Below are 22,207 nucleotides of genomic sequence, written 5' to 3'. Positions count from 1 at the left end.
CCCGCCATTTCACTGCCCTGCTCCCAACTCACACCCCCATCTCTCATATACCTATCCACCCCATCCCTCCATCTCATCCTCGGCCTCCCCCTCCCTCTTCCCCCCTCCACCTCACTCACATACACTCTCGTCGTCAGTCTTTCACCCTCCATTCTCTCCACATGGCCAAACCACCTCAGTGTGTTCCTCATAACGCTTCCTATCACATCCACATCCACAACACAATGCTCCTTTATATCCTCATTCGTCACCTGTCTCTCCATGTGACTCCACAGGCTCCTCTTAAATAACTCATTTCCACTGCTCTCACTCTTGTGTCCTTCCAACAACGTCCAAGCTTCACTTCCATGCTCACCTCTCTGTTTCTTATCACTGCTTTCAAAGAACCAGCAACCTTTCTTCCCTACTGTACCCTTTCAAGCACTTCACCCTCCAAACCTCCATCCTTACTCATCACGATACCCAAGTACTTAAACGTACTCACATTTCCAATTCCTCACCATCCAACCTTGCTGTGCATTCACTGACTTCACCTCTCTCAAAGACCATCACTTTACTCTTCCCTACATTCACCTTTAGATTCCGTTTCTTACACACTCTTTCAAACTCATCCACCAAGCCTTGCAGCTCCCCTTCGTCTTCACTCAACAACACATTATCATCTGCAAACAACAGTACAGGGAGTTTCCAAACACTATCCTCTCTCATCAGGGCCACTCCAACATCCACTACCCTACCTTGTACCTCTTTTATTACCCGATCCATGTACAGATTGAACAACCATGGAGACATGACACATCCCTGTTTCAACCCAACTTTCAAAGAGAAAAATTCACTTAGTTCACCATCCACACGCACTGCAGCCTTCGCACCATCGTACATACTCTTCACAGCATTCAACAACTTCCCATCTACTCCATATATTCTTAACACTTTCCACAATCCTTGTCTATCCACCCTGTCATATGCTTTCTCCAAATCCATGAAAGCCGCATACAACTTCTTTCCCTTCTCTAGAAACTTTTCCACTAAAGCTCTATGAATGAATATCTGATCTACACAACCTCTTCCCTTCCTAAAGCCTCCCTGTTCTTCTCCAACTAATTTCTCTGTTCTTTCTCTAACTCTGCCAATAAGTATCCTACCAAACACTTTTCCTATTATACTAAGAAGACAAATGCCCCTATGATTACCACACACTTCTTTTTCCCCTTTTCCTTTGTACAAGGGAATAATTATACCTGACTTCCAATCCTCCAGGACTACCTTCCTCCCAGGCCAATCTGCACATCTTCCACATCCATTCTACTACTATCTCTCCCCCATGCTTCAGCATTTCACCACACACTCCATCAATTCCTGGGGCTTTCCCCGATTTAACTTTCTTCATTGCTTCCACAACTTCTATCCTACTGATTTCTTCCTGTCTTCTTACCTCCTTCCTTCTCCCAGCCATTCCCCAGCCACTTATACTCGCATTACTTCCATCCTCTATGTTCAACAATTCTTTAAAGTGTTCTCTCCATCTGCTCACTTTTTCTCCCTTCTCCACTAGTAATCTACCATTTTTATCTTTCACTCCCCTGCTACCTTCACTTCCACCCTGTCTTACTCTTTTCACCTCTTTCCAGAACATTTTCTTACAGGCCCTCCACTTTACACTCAAATTCCTTCCAAATTCCTCATCCACTCTCTTCTTTCTCTCACTAATCTTTTCACCTCTCTCTTTCTTTCTACATAAAACTCTCTCTTCTGCCTCTCAACTTCTTCCACGCCCCTATTTCTCATCCATTCATTGTATGCTTTCTTCTTTTGTGCCACAGCCTGTCTCACCTCTTCAGTCCACCACGCTGTTACTTGCACCGCCCTCCGTCTTCTCTTCCTTCCACACACCACATCACATGCTGCACATATTTCTTCTGTAAATATCCTACACACACCTTCCACGTCTCCCATCTGCTCCAATTCATATTTGCCCAATCGTTCCTCCACTTCTCTCTTATACTCTGCCTTTTTCTCATCCACTTGTAACCTTTCCACTCTCCTTGCAACTACTCCTTCCTCTCTTCTTTCCCTTCTTCTATTCCTCCATCTTACTTGAATCCTAATTCTGGCCACCACCAAGTAGTGGTCAGTCTACCTCTGGTGCCCTACTGTCTTTGGATTCTGTCTGTGAGGCTTTCTTCACTAACCAACAGCAGGTCATTCTTCGACCTTGAGAAGCCATACAACACTGCCTGGCATCATGGTAATTTATTTTCTCTTCATGAGTTTGCTGTTTGTGGGTGCCTGCCTATTTTTATTCATCAGCTCTTATCTAACCGTTTTTTTTAAGGGTCTGAGTGGGAAGAGTGCTTTGTAATGCCCTTGCACTTGTACATGGGGTACCACAGGGGAGTATCATTAGTGTTCTGTGGCCATCAACAGTGTAATCAGTGGACTTCCTGATGGTGTACTATACCCACTATGTGTAGATAACCTCTCACATTCAGTCACTGCATCTAGAATGTATCTGATAAAGAGGAACTTGCAAACTGGCTCTTGACAGAATTTCTGAGTGGACTGAGCCTCGTGGCTTCCGCTTTTCTTTAAGAAAGACTGTGGCTTTGCATTTTTGTCGTTTACAGGGGTTCACTCAGACCCTGTCTCGTATCTCTATAGTCGGTGAATATTCTCTATAGTCGGTGAATATTCTGTGTGGAAGAGTCTCAGCTTCTGGGTCTTATATTTGAAAGACGACTGACTTGGATTCCTCATATTCATTCTGCTAAGGCAGCATGTATTTAAGCTTTGAGTTTTCTGAGGGTTTTTGCTCATATCTCTTGGGGTGCTGACTTCCAGACCCTGCACCCCTTGCATAGGTCCGTTATCCTTCCTAAACATGAATATGGGTTTGAGATCTGCTCCTCTGCAACAGATGCTCGTCTCTGGATATTAGATTCTGTGCATCATGCTGGTGTACGTCTGGCAACTGGGGTATTCAGGTCATCCTCGATTTCGAGTATGCTGGCGGATGCTGATTCCCTCCCTTTGAATATACGCCGCCAAACCTTGATGATGTGTTGGTCTCGTCTTCACTTCCCTCTGGACTCAGTTCTTTGTGCTATGGGCTCCCAGGATTCCCGATCTTCTTTTTATGACACGTTCCAGTTTCCCGAAGCCCTTTGGCTGCAGGGTCTGGTCTGTTTTGTTAGCCCCCTGTTCCAAGACTGGCATCTAGTCCACATCAGATCCCGAGGATGGGTTTTTGGCAACTCCCTCATGTGACATTTTGTAGGTCCTTTGTTGGCAAAAAGAGGTCACTTCCCTTTCAGGTGTCCCTCTCTCCCTCTTTTCAAAACATGCCTCAACTCATGATCTCTCTGTCCCAGTCAGTACTGACTGATCTAAGACAGATGCTGGAGTAAGCTTTGGCATCGTCCTCCCTTCCTTTAGTCAGGGCCGAAGCCTTCCCTGTAATACATGAGTATATTCAGTGGAACTGACTGATATTTTATCTATCTATCTATCTATTGCCAGACGCCTTATTCCTGTAAGAGGTGGCCGCAAACAAATCGCCTCCATTTCACCCTGTCCCTCGCCATTTCACTGCCGTGCTCCCAGCTCACACCATCCTCTCTCATACCTCTCCACTCCATCCCTCCATCTCATCCTCGGTCTTCCTCTCCCTCTTCCCCCTCCACCTCTCTCTCACACACTCTTCTCGTCAGGCTCTCACTCTCCGTCCTTTCCACATGGCCAGACCACCTCAAAATATTTCTCCTAACGTTTCCTATCACATCCACATCCACACTACAACTTTCCTACACTTCCTCATTCGTCAGTCGGTCTCTCCATGTGACTTCACATGCTCCTCTCAAATAACAAATTTCCACTGGTCTCACTTTTGACTTGTGTCTCTCCAACAAGGTCCAAGCTTCACTTCCATACTTTAGAGTTGGTATCAGAATACTCTCATGCAGTAACTTTTTTCACTTGCATGCTCACATTCCTGTTTCTTATCACTGCTTTCAAGGAACCAGCAATCTTTCTTCCTTTGTGTACCCTTTCAAGCACTTCACATACTAAACTTCCATTCTTACTCTTCACACTACCCAAGTACTTAAATGCACTCATATATTCCATTTCCTCCTCATTCATCCTCACTATACATTCAGTGGCTTCTTTTCTCTCGAAGACCATAACTTTACTCTTCCCTACATTCACCTTTAGACTCCGTTTCTTACACACTCTCCGACACTCATTCACCAAGCCTTGCAGCTCCCCATCGTCTCCACTTAACAACACAGTATCATATGCAAACAACAGTACAGGGAGTTTCCACACAGTATCCTCTCTCATTAGGGTTGTTCCAACTTTCACTGCCCTGCCTTGTATCTCTTTTATAATTCCATCCATATACAGATCGAACAACCATGGAGACATGAAACATCCCTGTTTCAATCCAACATTCAAATAGAAAAATTCACTCAGTTCACTATCCACACGCACTGCAGCCTTAGCACCCTCGTACATAGTCTTCACAGAGTACAACAACTTCCCATTTATCCCATATATTCTTAATACTTTCCACAATCCTTGTCTATCCACCCTGTCATATGCTTTCCCCAAATCCAGGAAGGCGGCATACAACTTCTTTCCCTTCTTTAGACATTTTTTCACTAAAGACATGAGAAAAATTATCTTTAATCACTCAACCTCTTCTGTTCCTAAAGCCTCCCTGTTCTTCTCCAACTAATTTCTCTGTTGTTTCCCTAACTTTGCCAATAAGTATCCTCCCATATACTTTTTTCCTATTACACCAAGAAGACACATGCCTCTATGATTGTCACACACTTCATTTTCCCCCTTTCCTTTGAACAGGGGGATAATTATACCTGACTTTCAATCCTCCGTGACTTTACCTTCCTCCCAAGCCATTCTGTACATCTTCCACATCCATTCTACTACTATCTCTTCCTCATGTTTCAGCATTTCATCAAACACCCCTTCAGTTCCTGGGGCTCTCCCCATTTTGACTTTCTTCATTGCTTCTACAATCCCACCCAACTGATTTCTTCCTCTCATCTCACCTCCCACCTTCTCCCAGCCATTCCCCAGCCACTTATAATCCCATTGCTTTCACTATCTGTGTTCAAAAATTCCATAAAGTGTTCTCTCAGTCTGCTCACTTTTTCTCCGTGCTCCACTAGTAATCTACCATTTTTATCTTTCACTCCCCGAGGGGCTTCTTTAATACCCTGTCTAACACTCTTTATCTCATTCCTGAACATTTTCTGAGATTCTCTCCATTTCTCTAATTCCTTCCAAATTTCTTATCCACTCTCTTCTTACACTCTCTCTTACTAATCTTTTCACATCCCTCTTGCTCTCTACATATAACACTCTCGTCTGTCCCTCAACTTCCTTCACACCCCTGATCCTCATCCACACACTATATGTATTCTTTGTGTCACAGTCTGTCTCACCTCTTCATTCCACCATGCCTTTCCGTTCACCCTTTTTCGTTTTCTCTTCACTCCAAACATCGCCTCACATACTGCACAGATTTCTTCTGTGAATATCTTGCACACACCTTCCACGTCTCCCATCTGCTCCAAACCATTTACCCAATCGCTCCTCCACGTCTCTTATAATCTTCCCTTTTTTCATCCTCTTGCAACCTTTCCACCCTCCTTGTAAGAACTACTTCCTTCTGTCCTTCCCTTCTTCTATTATTCCACTTCATTTCAACCTTAATTAGTCCACTCCCCCATCTTCTACATGCTCTTGCATCCATTACACACCTTTTCGTTCTATCATCCACAAACCTTATCAGTCATTGCCTTCCGTTCATTTAGCTCACCATCCACCCTTTTCACCACTCGCCATAAATACCTGTAAATCATTTTGTGTCTGAAGAGGGCATTGGCTATCACCAACCCCCTCCCAGCACAAATGTCCACTAGAGTACTGCCATTCTCATTCACTACTGCAGGCACACCCCTCTCCCGCTACTCCTTCCACCTTCACTTTCCCTAATTTTCTATTCATATCTCTAATCAAAAACACTCTCATTCCCTTCAGACTTTTCCATGCATGCTTTCACATTTGTCCAAAAGTCTTCCTTCACTCTCTTTGCACAATCTTGCACTGGCGCACACATACGTATCTTGCATTGGCGCTCACACACGTACCCAATTGACCACATTTGTTGTCCAACTTTCAATCTTACCCACACAATTCTTGAGCCAACTGATCTACACTCTCTTCTATTCTCCTTCCATCTCCTGCACACAATACACACTTCTTCTTTTGCCCTCTCATTCTCACCCACTCCGATGCATTTACTCCATCCATACTCTTATTCTCACCCTCTCACCATTTAGTTTCAGCTAAACCACACACATCCACGTTTCACCATCAAGAACCTGGACAATCTCTCTCTCTCTCTCTTACCTCATCATTTGCACCCATTACATTCCATGTCGCAATCTGTACCATGACCTTTGTTGGTCAGTCCTGGTCCGAGGCTTCGTGTTCGTATTTTTAGTTAGTTGTTTTCCGGGGAGGGGCACTTACCCCCCACCAACCCACTTGCTGGGCTTTTAAGTGGTGGCTTGTATCATCTGTCAGTACTGCCAATGTCCAACACTACGTCAGCACTCCTAATCTCATCTGTACTCCCATCCATTGTTGACAATTTAGCCATTTCTCCCCGTTCTTGACTCCCCTCCCTACCTCCCCTCCGTTACCCTATCCTCTCGCCTGCCCGGCCGTGCCATGCTAAGTCAATCTTCCCTGGAATTTTTCACTGATTTCATCCATTGAAATAAGCCCTATGCCCTATTCTTATACCAAATAATATATACAAAAAAAAAATAAGATAAGTGATACCACCATACACCTGGAATTGGCTAATTATCACCTGACAACACCGCCCGTGCACTCGTTCGCTAATTTTCGCTGTTTATTTCCCCTTGAAATATGCCGTATAATCTATTTTCGTAATAAAAATATATATAAGAAAGGAAGGGAGAAGCCTAAGTGATATTTACATTCACCTGGAACTACCTAATTATTGCAGGCCACCACACTGTATTGTATGCTAAGTAAATCTTCCCTGGAATTTTCCACTGATTTCATCCATTGAAATAAGCCCTATGCCCTATTCTTATACCAAGTAATATATACAAAAAAGAAATAAGATAAGTGATAGTGCCATACACCTGGAATTGGCTAATTATCACCTGACAACACGTGTACTCATTCGCCAATTTTCGCTGTTTATTTCCCCTTGAAATATGCCATATAATTTATTTTCGTAATAAATATACATATAAAGAGGGAAGGGAGAAGCCTAAGTGATATTTACATTCACCTGGAACTACCCCAATTTATTATGTATTGTCTTGGATTCCTGCCAATCATTTCATTGCTATATATTAGCAGGTCTCACAAGGCTAAAGTTGGTAGTATTGCACTCACCCTAGCCAGGTGGCAGGAGGCCACCACCATCAGTTCACTGTCGTCTTTCAAGGTTAAGGTATGTCTGATTTGCTCCTGCTAACTTCCGCCACTTTTTAGCCCAATGCAAAGGGCCCTGTGACCTTTACCCCCTACTAAACCTCGTGTGGAAAGAGGTAAAGGGCTGACAATTGATAAAGTATGACTACGATCTTTCTACTGAGCAAAACAGTGCAAGTGGCATTGTAAATAATGTGTAAATAATGTGTAAACAGCAAGTGAAAGCAATGAATGTAAATATACGTGAACAGTGGAAAACAGTTTTATAAGTTACTTCAAGTGACAGTGCATATAGTGTAAATAAAATAGAAATGTAAATAATGTAAATAAAAGAGAACGTAAATAGAAACGTAAATGAGTTGTAGTATAAGAATACGAGTATATACACAAGGAGTAATGAAAGTGAAAGTTTCACTCTAGCATGTATGAATACTATGAGTTATGAGAGTGAAGGTGAAAGTGACATTCACTCTCAATGCTAGTATACAGGACGAGAAAGTGAATGCAACATATTTTACTGAAAGAAATTGAATGCCTACAGTGACAATAAACTACTATTACTGAAGGAAACTTATGGATAAAGACTGTAGATATATATATGTTATATAGTAATAGATATATAAACTGTGAGTGTTTTTATGAATAATAAATGACAGAACACCAGCGGCGAACTAGCGCAAGTGGGAAGATCATACGCCCTCGTAATTTTCATTGCTTTCACAGCTTTTTTTTTTTTTTTTTTTTTTTTGGAGTATGGATTCCAAACTATTTGAGAATCATAGAATAGTGTTTCTAGTGATAATATCAGGCTGTGGTAATTATATTACGGCTTGTCGGGAAGTGTAAAGTGGAGACTTTGTTACCCAACTTCAGAGGTCTCTACAAGTCCTACGGTACTCGACGAAGGCTCAGCAAACACCCCAATAGAAAGCTGAAGGCATGTGTCATAAGCATTTATGATTTTAATGTTCGAGGACTAATAACTGAGTTTGGGCAAATATTTTTAGAGAGTCTATCGGAGCGCGAATATGCCCGCGGGAGCCGCAAGAAAAAGCAAAACAAGCCCGCGGTTAAAGGGTTAATCTCTCCAAGTCTGTTTTCGTGATTTCTAGCGACTCCTGCTGTACTCCATTTTTTTTTTTCCAATTTTAGAATGACTATCTCCTCGACCATCGTGGCCATCTTGTGGACTTCAGTTGGGTTCCCACGCATGTTGGTGAGGTGGGCAATGGGAGGGCGGATACATTAGCTAAAGCTGCGTCTTCTCGATGGCCCGCTACCAACTATTTATTTCCCACTTCCGATATGACACCTTCCCTGAAGTACACGATTCGTACATGTTGGGAGAGACAGTGGGATGGTGTTGCTCGTAATAAGCTAAAAGAAATTTTTCAGAGAATGGTTGTGCCGAGAGTTCTCCCGTACATGCCTCGGCGATTGGAGGTGACTGTTGCCTGGCTTCACATTGGGCACTCACGGCTTAAGCAGTTCCTGATGTGCGGTGGTACTTAACCGTACTTTTATGATTGCCTTGTTCTCCTTACTGTCCATCACTTGCTGGTTCAGTCCCAAGTCTGGGGGACCTTCGTCAGAGATTCCTCCATAGGCAAACGCAGGTGGATGGTGCATAATGTCAGGTCGATGCTTAGAGGAGTCTACGGCCATTTTACCGATTTTTTTTTTTTTTTCTTTCTTTTTTAGTTTTCTTCAAAAGGGGGGGTTCCTACCACTTTTTATAGGTAATTGAAGAAAGAGTTATATGTAGAGAGGAAGAGAGAGGTGAAAAGATTAGTAAGAGAGAGTAAGAAGAGCGTGGATAAGTAATTTGGAATTTGAGTGTAAAGTGGAGGGGAGTCTTAAAAAAAAAAAAAAAATCTGTTAAAGGTAAAGTGAGTTAGGGTGTTAAAGAAGTTAGTCGGGGAGTGAAAGATAAAAATGCTAGATTACTAGTGGAGAAGGGAGAAGATGGATATAACACTCTAAGGAATTGTTGAAAATAGAGAATGAAAGTAATGCGAGTGTAAATGGCTGAGGAATGGCTGGGAGAAGGAGGGATGTGAGAAAAGAGGAGGAAATCAGTAGGACGGATGTTGTGGAAGCAATGATGAAAGTCACAATAGGAAAAGCCCCTGGAGTTGATGAAGTGTGTGGTGAAATGCTGAAGCACGGGGGAGAGATAGTAGAATGGGTGGAGAAGATCCGCAGATTGGTCTGGGAGGACAGTAAAGTGCCGGAGGATTGAAAGGCGGGTATAATTATTTCCATGTTCAAAGGAAGGGGAAAAACAAGTGTGTGGTAATCATTGAGGCATTTGTCTTCTTAGTGCGACTGGAAAAGTATATGGTAGGATACTTTTTGACAGAGGTAGGGAAATAACTGAGGAATTAGTTGGAGAAGAACAAGAAGGTTTTAGAAAGGGAAGAGGTTGTGTAGATCAGATATTCATTCTTAGATTTTTAGGGGAAAAGTTTCTAAAGAAGAGAAAGAAGTTGTATGAGGCCTTCATGGATTTGGAGAAGGCATTTGACAGGGTGGATAAAAAAGGATTGTGGAAAGCATTAAGAATGTATGGAGAAAACGGAAAGTTGTTGAATGCCGTGAAGAATATGAATAGGATGTTAAGGCTGTAGTGCGTGTGGATAGTGATCTGAGGGAATTTTTCTATTTGAAGGTTGGATTGCAAGAAGGATGAGTTATGTCTCCATGGTTGTTCAGTCTGTATATGGATGGGGTTGTAAACGAGATACAAGGTTGGGAAGTGGATGTTAGAGCGGCCCTAATGAGAGAGGGCAGTGTGTCGAAATTCTCTGTTCTGCTGTTTGCAGATGATACCGTGTTGTTAAGTGAGGAAGAAGGGAATATGCAAGGCTTGGTGAAAGATTTTCGGAGAACATGTCAGAAACGGAAACTAAAAGTGAAGAGTAAAGTTATGGTCTTCGAGAGAAATTAAGTCAGTGACTGTACAGTGAGGCTGGATGAGGAGGAAATGGAAAATGTGAGTGCATTTAAGTACCTGGGTAGTGTGATGAGTAGGGATGGAAGTTAAGAGGGTGAAGTGCTTGAAAAGGTACAACAAGAAAGAAAAGTTGCTGGTTCTTTTAAAGCAGTGATAAGAAACTAGGTAGTTAGCAAGGAAGTGAAAAAGTTACTGCATGACAGTATTGTGATTCCAAGTCTAATGTATGGAAGTGAAGTTTGGACCTTGTTGGAAGGACACACGTCAAAAGTGAGACCAGTGGAAATGAGTTATTTGAAAGAAGCATGTGGAGTCATATGGAGAGACAGACTGACAAGTGAAGAAGTGAAGCAGTGTTGTGGTATAGATGTGGATGTGATAGAAAGTTAGGAGAAACACATTCAGGTGGTTTGGCCATATGGAGAGAATGGAGAGCAAGAGACTGACGACGAGGGTGTGAGTGAGGTGGAGGAGGGGGCGAGGGAGGGGGAAGCCAATGATGAGATGGAGGGATGGAGTGGAGAGGTATATGAGAGGGGAGTGTGAGCTTGGAGCAGGGCAGTGAAATGGCTAGGGACAGGGCGACATGCAGGCTATTTATTTGTGGGTACCCTTACGGGATTAAGGCGTCTGGCAATAGATAGACAGATAGATTGAATTAATCAATTAAACAAGGAAGCAACTGCTCACGTGGATAAAACTTTACAAAAAAACTAAGACAAGGTACAAGCTGCTCACCCTGTAGTACTGTACATTAGAGGTGTTGGTTTGCCAGACCATAGTGACGTGAGGGTCGTCCAGCACGTGTCTGAGGCTCTGATACGGCTGCTGGATGTGCCGCACTGCCAACACCGACATCAGGTTCCCAGCGTAGCTCCTTACTACCACCACAGCTGCAAACATCCAGCCAGCCAGTCCTACTCGTCTCCACCACCGCCAGCCACTTAACCAGGTGTCTAATTGTGCACACATCATCACCTTCATTATCAGTGCAGTAATAACCATTACCATCATCATTATAGGAATAATAGTCACCATTACCATCACAGTAACCATCATCACCATCTTTAGCATGACAATAATAGTGATAAAATAATAATAATAATTATGTGGTAGGTGGGGGGGCTCACCATCCACTCAGTCGATGTAGTACTATTCTTGTTTGTCTGTCCTTTCCTTTCCTCCTTCCTTCTTTCTTTCCTTCTTCTTCTGTCGTTCTTTACTTCATTGCTTTTTCGTCCTTCTCCCTACGGTTGATTTCACACTCCCCCGTCTATCTATCTTCCCTTCATTCTTTCCTTTTCCTTCTGCCTGTGGGTGATTCTACACTGAGTGACAAGCCAAATGGTTTCCTGTACACCAGGAAACCATTTACTACGCTGGGTGGTAACCACATAACCAAATTTTGGCGCCTGGTGGTTTAGTGGGTAATTACAGCACCCCAATCGGATTGAGCCGGTGAAGGGGTATATCCAAGGGGTGCTTAGGGTTTATGCGTCACGTAATGCCACTCAGGGATGAGTGAGGCTGGTCACTCTCATCTTAAATGTCAGGACCAACTTGCCTAGCCCCGGGCTGCTACGCTTCGCATGGAGCAACCTAGGATTGGATTGATGGATGGATGGATGAATAATAATAATAATACTAATAATAAAATAATCAATAACAATAATAAAAACAATAATAATAATAATTATTATTATTATTATTATTATTATTATTTATTATTGATGTCACTGTTAAATCCCTGACCTCAGAGTGGCTATCCAAAAACAAATGCTACAAGTCATTACAATAATCATGTACTGAGGTTTTGACACATCTGTCTCCTGATTTGGACAGCATACCACTGGACTGCTTAAACGCCTCTAAGAGCGAGATCTCGATGTGGACTAAAGATTTAAAGCGACAACTGATATTTCCTTTTGGATTCTGACATACTGACATTCTGAACGTGCTGAAGAAGTGAATATTAACAAACGTGGCCAAATTTGTTGAGAAATATATGCAGAATCGGAATTTGCAATATATCAGTAGGTCAGTTAAACACATCTGAGGGCGAGACCAGGATGCCACCTTGCCACTGCCACCTCACTAGGTCAGGATGTGAGAATACAAATTGAAGCGTCAAAAAATATGATGTCATATATTTCAGACCTGCAGTTGAGAGGGAGCATACAGGCCTCTCTCCTGGGGATTTTGCCGACTCCATAGTAAATTGCAGTTTTTCATATGGATTTACAGTGCTTCTGGATTGTCTCTTATTTCTTATCGGGACAGAAGGAACCCTGTTATTTTTAATGCCTTCTTTCCCCATCTCTCATCTTGGCAATTATCTTGCACATGACACTCCCATACCTTCAACTACATACTTATCTTCATCTTCTCTTACTGTTCTTCGTCTCATCTGTTCTTCTGACCTATCTTAGAAGGATCATATATCTTAATAATGACAGCAGCTTCGCAAAAAGGCGTACTTTCCCTCCCCTTCATATATGCAGTGCAAAGTATCCATTCACCGTGAAATGAAGCACCTTTGAATTTGGCTTTCTAACTAAGCTAGCTTTGCAGGCTATAAGCCTTGGATTCTTTTTTTTTTATCCAACTCATTTCTCTGACAGAAAAAGGGAAGTGGTAGCCTGCAACCGCTAGTTCAGAAAGTACTGGCGTGTATACTGGCAGCACTGTTGCTTTTCAAATGCATTATTCTCAAACACAGCTTCTCATACTCAAGATTAACTGACAAAAAGTATTACTGTGATCTTAAATAAAAATCTGAGATATAGCATACAGGGAACATAAAGATCCTCCCGTAGTTCAAGTTCCCAGGATTAGTGGCAGTGTCATGGCCAGTTTGGCATTCCCTTACCAGGTTTCTCCTCCCCTTTGCTTGGTACACTGAGAACGTAGCTAAAGTGCATGACCAAGGGAATAAGTAGAAAAGAAATATGGTAGTCACTCGACAACTTGTAAAACTATTTTGTTGTGAAAGAACTCGAACCCCAATAAGGGATTATTTTGCAAGCTTTCCCTACCCCGTCCTCGGTGTGTTAGCAGTGGGAGAGGAGATAAAGGATATAGGAATAGCCAGGAAACAGATAACAGTAGCTATTCTATCAACAACTACGTTTTTACTGCTGTTTTGTTCAATTACGATGTTGAAGTTGTACTCAGGCCATAGTAAAGGTATCTTCTGGCCAGCTTTCTCCACACTTGTTCTCGGTGTTTAGGTAGCAGGAAAGAAGTTAAAAGACCGTAGAAATAGCCAGACAGGAGTTTACAACAATACAAAAAACAAGTTATAGAGTAGCCACTGTTTAATTACTTACCCTGTTGAAGCAGCACTCGGACCATAGTAAAAGTATCCTCTGGCCAGCTTTCGCCACCCCGGTTCTCGGTGTGTTGGCAGTAGGAGAGGAGGTACATAAGAGTAGGAAGAGCCAAGAGGGAGATGGCGATAGCGAGCCACACAATAGGCTGAAGAGGGAGGAGAAATCCCCAGGGATTGATTTCAGGACTGCCCCTTGCCCCAAGGATCATGGCGTATTGCACCAGCACAGGGTAAGTGAAGTCTATTACCTCGGAACGACTACCTGACAGGCTGAATTGCCCCATCGAGAAGTCGGCCTCCTAGACGTCACCAATGAAGAAATAAGAATGATAATTACATATATAAATATATAAATACATACACACATACACACATTATATATATATATATATATATATATATATATATATATATATATACACACACAAACATAGATAGATAGACAGATAGATATAGATATGATATTGGGGGCGCCCATGATCCACCCACTTCGTGCGGCGATCCTTTGAGAGTAGCGCTAAATTTTGTACATTAAGTGACAAGCCAAATTATTTCCTATAAACCGGTAAATCATTTACAATGCTGGATGGTAACCTTATAACCAACCAACACGTCTTCCCTAAGTGACAACAAGTTGGTTTGCGGAGGGTTAGTGCTCCTCCCCGGAAAACAACTATTTAAAATTTTCAAACAGGAAACCTCGGACTAGGCCTGACCAACAGGTGACGACTAAGAACCGAACAAAGGACATTGTACGGATTGTGACACGGAATGTAAGGGATGCAAATAATGAGGTGAAAGAAGGAGAGATTGTTCAGGTGCCTGAGGATGCAAAAGTCAAAAACACCTGAATCACTCTCCCAATTTAAAATTGCTAGAAATCATGCAAAAGCTGTATTAAATCTATCTAAATCAAACTTTCTTCAAAAGCAAGCATCAAAACTACTTAACAACCCTAATGACAACAGAATATTCTGGTCAACTCTTAATTTTTTCAATAATAACTTTAACAAGTCATCTTCCATTCCCCCACTAAAATCTTCAGATGGCAATATTACAAATGACCCACGTGGGAAAGCAGATATCTTTGCTAGTACCTTTGCAAGAAACTCTACCATAGATGATACCAGCCAGAATGTCTCAGTACTGGAACTTGATTCTCCCGAAATTGCCCCACTTAAAATACAGACAAGATTTGTAAAATCCATCCTAGACAATTTACCTTCCAACAAAGCTCCAGGTCCAGATGGAATTCCGCCAATTGTTTTGAAAAAGTGTTCCCCTGAACTTGCCTCTGTCCTAGCTAAATTATTCAGACTATGCATACGTACTTCTTTATTCCCAAATTCATGGAAAGAAGCCAATATCCACCCAGTTCCGAAGAAAGGAAGTTCGTCTGACCCCTCCAATTACAGACCAATAGCTATCACATCTTCTCTTGGTAAGGTATTTGAAACTTTAATTAATAAGCATATTGTTAAACATCTTGAATCCAACAACTTAATTAATGATAGACAATACGGTTTTCGCCACGAAAGATCCACCATTGACATACTCAATCTCTTAACTCATACCATCCATCAATCAATTGATCTTTTTGGAGAAACTCATGCAGTAGCTCTTGATATCTCTAAAGCTTTCGACAGAGTATGGCACTGTTCCCTGCTGTCCAAACTCCCTTGCTATGGACTAACGTCTTTTGTTCCTTTGATTTCTTCTTATCTTAGTGACAGGAAAATAAGAGTAAAAGTAGATGATGTATATTCGAATTTCCACTCAATTAACGCCGGCGTGCCACAGGGATCAGTTCTGGCGCCAACCCTATTTCTGGTTCATATTAATGATCTCTTATCTGTCACTCACAATCCCATTCACTCATATGCAGATGACTCAACACTACATAGTTCATTCACACTCAGACATCCATTTACAAAGTCTAATATCTCTACCTCTCAACTCAATACAGCCATCTCCATAAATCACGATCTATCTACAATCAGTGAATGGGGACAAAACAACCTTGTCTCTTTTAATGCTAGTAAAACTAAATATATACAGTTTACTAATAGACAGATATTGCCAGATTCGTACATTACCTTCAGTGCTACTAATATTCCCATCTCCAAAAGTATTGAAATTCTTGGTGTCTCACTTAACAGTGCCCTCAGCTGGACCTCTCATGTCAGATCACTTGCTAAAACCGCCTCAAGAAAACTTGGATTATTGTACAGAGTCCGTAACTTCTTCGCCGATGAGCAGTTAGCTATAATTTATAAGAGTCATGTGCGCTCTCAGCTTGAATATTGCTCACCCTTGTGGAATGGTTGTGGAGAGGTTGCATTAAGACAACTAGACAAAATTCAGAATAAAGCTGTTAGAATCATTAACAACCCTGCCATTACATATAAACTACCTCCCCTGCAAGTAAGAAGGAATGTTGCCTCCCTTGCATTATTTTACAGATATTTTTTTGGCAAATGCTCAGACGAAGTTGCGTCCATGGTGCCACCTCTCCATGCCTTCCCTCGTGCTACACGGGCATCTGGTAACGCTCATGACTGGAATGTCACTCAACCACATTGCAGAACTTCTGCCTATCAGAATTCTTTCATTCCCCGAACTGCATCTCTCTGGAACTCGCTTCCCCAGAGTTGTTTTCCTCCAAATTTCAACCTACAACTGTTCAAGTCTAATTCTTACAGATATTTTATGAACAGAGGACACCAGTAATCTGGTGTATGGATTATTTTTTTTTCTCCATTTGTTTTTCCTTCCTCCGTTCTGTTATTTAAAAAAAAAAAAAAAAAAAAAAAAACTTAAACTAAATGGTAAGGTGAGAGTGTGAGAGTGAGAGAATGGATGGGGTATATGTGCAGTAGGTGAGAATGACAGGGAAAGGGAAGGAGTATGTACAGTAAGCTCTCCTCAATCATGTTCTCGCCGAACGCAATCGCAATTATATGCGGTTAGTGCTGGGATGCATATAAGACAACGTAAGATTAACCCGCCCCATCCCGACGTTTTCTGGGCAGTGGTACGCCCCAGTCCCGACATTTTTGGATCTTTTTTTTTTTTTTTTTTGCTCAAACATCCGCTTTTGGTGAGAAACATCGAAAATTCATAGAGAAATCGCTCACCTGAGGTTTAAAATACTCGATTTAGGTACGAGTACTTCCTTACCTGACTGGGTTTTCTAACAGGCTGGCACCAAAGAAAACGAGTTCCATGGGAGGGTTACTATTTTATCCACTCATAAACAGTATTTATTTATTTACTTGGTACGAATTTATATGTAGTACAAGAGTATATTGGTTTTCAAACAGTAATATAGGCATTATAAGCATTGTTTCACTCACTAACTCATCACCATTCATGACCTTTTTTTTTCCCACATTACCTGATCATCATTTCTGACTGTTTCTTCCTCTAATGCTATGTAAACTTTGTCCTCCACATTGTCATCGATTGGGGAATCATTCTGGCCCTGAATGTCTTTATTGGCCAGGTCACTGGTAACAGGTGAATTGCCGAGACAATGGCGTGCAGGGGGGGGGGAGAGGTTATGCAGTGTAAGGCATTGTCCCTGCTTGGCATCTTGTAGAGGAATAGAGGAAGGTGCCTCGTGTATACATGCCAAAAATCACTCGCGAAATCACTCGCGAAAATTGAAAATTGTGCAAATTAGGGACCTTGCAATGTTGCCGCGTTAATTCACGTCGCCAGGACATGACTGCACATCATGTGCGGACGTTAATTCACATCGCCGGGACGGCGCAGGTTAAAGAACCATTACAAAAACTAAAAATTTACGCAAGAGAGGCCATTGAAAGGCCAAATCCTCGAACATCAGTGCAGCGCGCATAGTTTGTTTTGATCATGTGATCATATGATTTGCTGTACTGCTTTTCCACAGTACTGTATTTGTAAGTTAAATATTTACGTTACTGTTCTGGTAAGTTTATGTGCAAGTTAAATTACTATTAAATAACGTTAAAGCAAGAAATGAAGGCTTATAACCAGTTTACCTGATAGGCGTCGGAATATTGCCTTTTTTATTTGTTCGTTAAATATTTGCTGCACTGCTTTTCCACACAACTGTATTTATAAGTTAAATATTTACTGTTCTCGTATGTAAGTTAAAGCACTTAAAAAAAGTTAAAACCTTAAATAAAGCCTTGTAACCAGTTATCCTGATTCATATGATTACCTATGATTGGCGGGTTCCGACACAATTCTCCGTCAAGTCAATTCGCCGTCCAATTCCCCGTCAAAACATGGACAATTCCCCGTCAGGACATTTCGCACACTGAACGATTCCCCGTCATGCTATAAATATACTTATTTCGCCTTTGAATTATATTCTAGTGTCACCCATCATTGTCTTCATTATTGTCGGCGAATTACCTTGTTATTGTTGTGATGGCGAATTAACTTGTTGACGAATTGTTCCGAAATGAATCGGCTTTGGAATGTTGCCTTGTGTTTATGTATTTGTATCTTGAAGTTTTGCTGTGCAATACTGTATTTGTAAGTTATAACTTTAAATAAACCTTCTAACCACTTAAAGTGTTTCATATTGATTACCAATGGCAGATAACAGCAAAATACCACATTTAGGGGGTCTAGGGAGCAAAATAAGGAGTAGTTAAAACTTACGCGGTTTCGCGCCGAATGCACCATGGTTGGAACGAAACCCTCGCGTTAGCGGCAAGCTTGCTGCACTCTTGTGTGCAGGGGTGGAAGATCAATATAAGAGAGTATGGATCCATTGGCTCAAGGATTGTCTGGGTAAGATTGAAAGTACGACTACAAATGTGGGTGACTGTGTGTGTGTGTATATATCAATGTAAAATCGTGCAAATAGTGTGAAAGAAGAATTCTGGGCAAATGTGGAACTGGGCAGGGAAAGTTTGAAATGAATAAAAGAGTGTTTTTGATTGGAGATATGAAAGGAAAAGTAGGGAATGTGAAAGTTAATGGAGTAGTTGCTGAGTGGGGTGTGCCTGAGGAAACGGATTCGAATGGCAGTAGTATACATTTGTGCTGGGAGGGGGTTGTTGATAGTTAATACAATTTTCGGACACAAAATGATCCACAGCTATACGTGGCGAGGTGAATGGAAGGCAGTGATTATGTTTGTGTGGTTCACTGAATGAGATAAGAGAAGACGAAAGCGGATGCAAAGAACAGCATGGTGGAATGAAGAGGTGAGACAAGCTGTATTGCAAAAGAAAAAAGCATATAGTGAGTGGATGGGAAGCAGGGGCGTGGAGGAAGCTGAGAGATGGAAGAGATTTATATGTAGAGAGAAAGAGAGAGGTGAAGAGACTGATAAGAGAGTGAGGAGAGAGTGGATGTAGAATTAGGAAGGAATCTGTTTGCAGAGTGAGGGGAATGTAAGAAAATGTTCGCGAAAGAGGTAAAGAGTGTTAGACAATGTGATAAAGAAGTTAGTAGGGAAGTAATACATAAAAATGATACGTTGCTTGTGGAGAAGGAAGAAAAAGTGAGCAGATGGAGAGAACACTTTCACGAACTGTTGAAAATAGACAAGGAAAGTAATGTGGGTATAATTGGTTTAGGAATGGTTGGGAGAAGGAGGGAGAAGGGAAAAGAGGAAAAAATCAGTAGGATGAAAGTAGTGGAGGCAATGAAGAAAGTCAAAATGGGGAAAGCCCCAGAACTGATTAAGTGTTTGGTGAAATGCTGAAGCATGGGGGAGAGATAGTAGTAGAATGTATATGGAGGATGTGCAGATTGGCCTGGGAGGAAGGTAGAGTCCCGGAGAGATTGAAAGTCAGGTATAATTATTCCACTATACAAAGAAAAGGGGGAAAATGAAGTGTGTGATCATCATAAGGGTATTTGTCTTCTTAATGTAAGAGGAAAAGTATATTGTACTCTCGGAGGATTGGAAGTCAGGTATAATTATTTCCCTGTACAAAGAAAATCGGAAAAAGAAGTATCTGGTCATCATAATGGGCATTTGTCTTCTTAGTGTAATAGGAAAAGTATATGGTAAGATACTTATTGACAGAGGGAAATAACAGAGGAATTTGTTGGGGAAGAATAAGGAGGTTTTAGGAAAGGAAGAGGTTGCGTACATCAGATATTCATTCCTAGGGCTTTAGTGGAAAAGTTTTTAGCGATGGGAAAGAAGTTGTATGCGCCCTTCACGGATTTGGAGAAAGCATATGACAGGGTGGATCGACAAGGAATGTGGATAATATTAAGAATATATTGAGTAAATGAGAAGTTATTGAATGCTGTGAAGAGTATGTATGATGGGGCTAAGGCTGCAGTGCGTGTGGATGGTGAACTGAATGAATTTTTCTATTTGAATGTTGGATTGAAACAGGGACTTATTTTTCCATGGTTGTTCAATCTGTATATGGATGAGGTTATAAAAGAGAAATAAGGTTGGGCAGTGGATATTGGAGCGGCCTTAATGAGGGAGGGCATGCATAATTATGGAAACGCCCTGTACTGATGTTTGCAGATGATATTGTAGTGTTAAGAGAAGACGAAAGGGAACTGCAAGACTTGGTGAATGAGTTTGGAAGAGTGTGTAGGAAACGGAATTTAAAGATGAATGTAGGGAAGATTAAATTTATAATCTTCGAGGGTAATGAAGTCACTGGATGTACAGTGAGGTTGGATGTACAGTGAGTTGGAATTGGAAAATGTGAGCACATTTACGTACTAGGGTAGTGTGACGAGTAAGGATGGAAGTTTGGAGGATGAATTGCTTGAAAGGGTACAACAAGGAAGAAAGTTTGCTGGTTCTCTGAAGGCATTGTTAAGAAGCAGGGAAGTGGACATGCATTGGATGACAGTATTGTGATACCAACTCTAAAGTATGCAAGTGAAGTTTGGGCGTTGTTGGAAAGACACAAGTCAAGAGTGAGAAAAGTGGAAATAAGTTGTCTGAGAGGAGCATGTGGAGTTACATTGAGAGACAGACTGACAAATGAGGAAGTGAAGGAGCATTGTGATGTGGATGTGATAGAAAGTATTAGGAGAAATACACTGAGGTGGTTTGGACATGTGGAGAGGATGGAGAGCGAGAGACTAACTAGGAGAGTGTATGTGAATGAGGTGGAGGGTGGGGTAGAGGAAGGGGGAGGCCAAGGATGAGATGCAGGGATGGAGTGGAGTGGCAAATGGGAGAGGGAGGTGTGGGCTGGGAGCAGGGCAGTGAAGTGGCTGGGAACAAGGCGACATGGAGACGATTTGTTTGTGGCGACCCCATACGAGATTAAGGCGTCTGGCAATACATAGATAGATATTTATATGTAAGTATAAATACACACACACACACACACACACACACACATATATATATATATATATATATATATATATATATATATATATATATAAGACAAATAAGGATGGAGATGACACCCGCCAGCATTTTCCTTCAATATATTTCTCCGAATTATCAGACACTTCACGTGGCCATCATCAGGGTACATATGTGGGATCCTACCAAAGAGCAACACTCGTTGTACTACAACAGATATGGATCTAAAGTTCACCGTTTTCTCTCTCTCTCTCTCTCTCTCTCTCTCTCTCTCTATATATATATATATATATATATATATATATATATATATATATGTATTATTAAAATGAAGAACATGAACAAAAATTATCTATCTATCTATCTATATACCTAGGCTGCTTCCCCCAAGGAAAGGGAGGTAGCCGAGACAGGACGACTCACTCTCCATTTACTCATCCATTCAAACACATTCATTCGCATCTTAGCCCCAAAGGGGAGAACGGACAGATCCTCACCGCATCACACCGCACAAGGGTCAACTGCGCAATGCAATCGGTGACATCCACAGCAGGGCCCGACAGCAGAACTGGTTTACCCCTGCCACATCATAACAGACCCATCCCCTTACCCGCACCTGACCTGACTAGCTGATCATACCAAATGCGGGAGAATATCCCCTCAGGGCTGCGTCATCACTTATTCATTCACAATTTCTTTCCATTTATTTCTGTCACAAAAATTATAAAGTAACATAAACCAAACTTATCAAATCTATAGTCTTCGTATAGTATAAATAAAGACAAGGAAAGGAAACTACAGCAAAAATGCACATATAATATTAATACACAAAAGCAATGCACAAAAAAAATATACAGCTCACCAATCGGAAGTAAAGCCCCCAAGACACTAAGCTGAATAGAGCTCGTAAGGAACTGGTACAACTATGTCAAATGACAGGTCAGACATCAGCAACGTAACAAAGAGTAGTGAACACAACAGAAACCCCATCAGACCACTAAGTATTGTTTACAAGATTTAATTCCGGAACAAGCTTTTTAATTAACAGTTTTTCTCCCAATAATGCATCCCCGTGAGTCCCAAACCTACCAATAATTTGAAAAACATT

General features: G+C 41.6%; 1 protein-coding gene across 1 annotated transcript in view; it reads right to left on the bottom strand.

The window, feature by feature from the left end:
• The window catches only part of LOC145397160 (uncharacterized), a 94,803-nt gene that overhangs the window by 28,366 nt on the left and 44,230 nt on the right, over window positions 1-22,207 (bottom strand). Inside the window, exons 8-9 of the mRNA XM_080270357.1 lie at window positions 13,792-14,092; window positions 11,201-11,418 (exon numbers count right to left, since the gene is read on the bottom strand). Of these exons, the coding sequence (XP_080126483.1) occupies window positions 11,201-11,418; window positions 13,792-14,092 (519 nt within the window). The remainder of the gene's footprint in view (window positions 1-11,200; window positions 11,419-13,791; window positions 14,093-22,207) is intronic.

This window comes from Coenobita brevimanus, chromosome 40, assembly GCF_032717465.1.
Source record: "Coenobita brevimanus isolate Jiangsu-jjx chromosome 40, ASM3271746v2, whole genome shotgun sequence".
Lineage (NCBI taxonomy): Eukaryota > Metazoa > Arthropoda > Malacostraca > Decapoda > Coenobitidae > Coenobita > Coenobita brevimanus.
The sequence above is the reverse complement of the archived record's forward strand: the minus strand, read 5'-3'. Positions and strand labels throughout refer to the sequence as shown.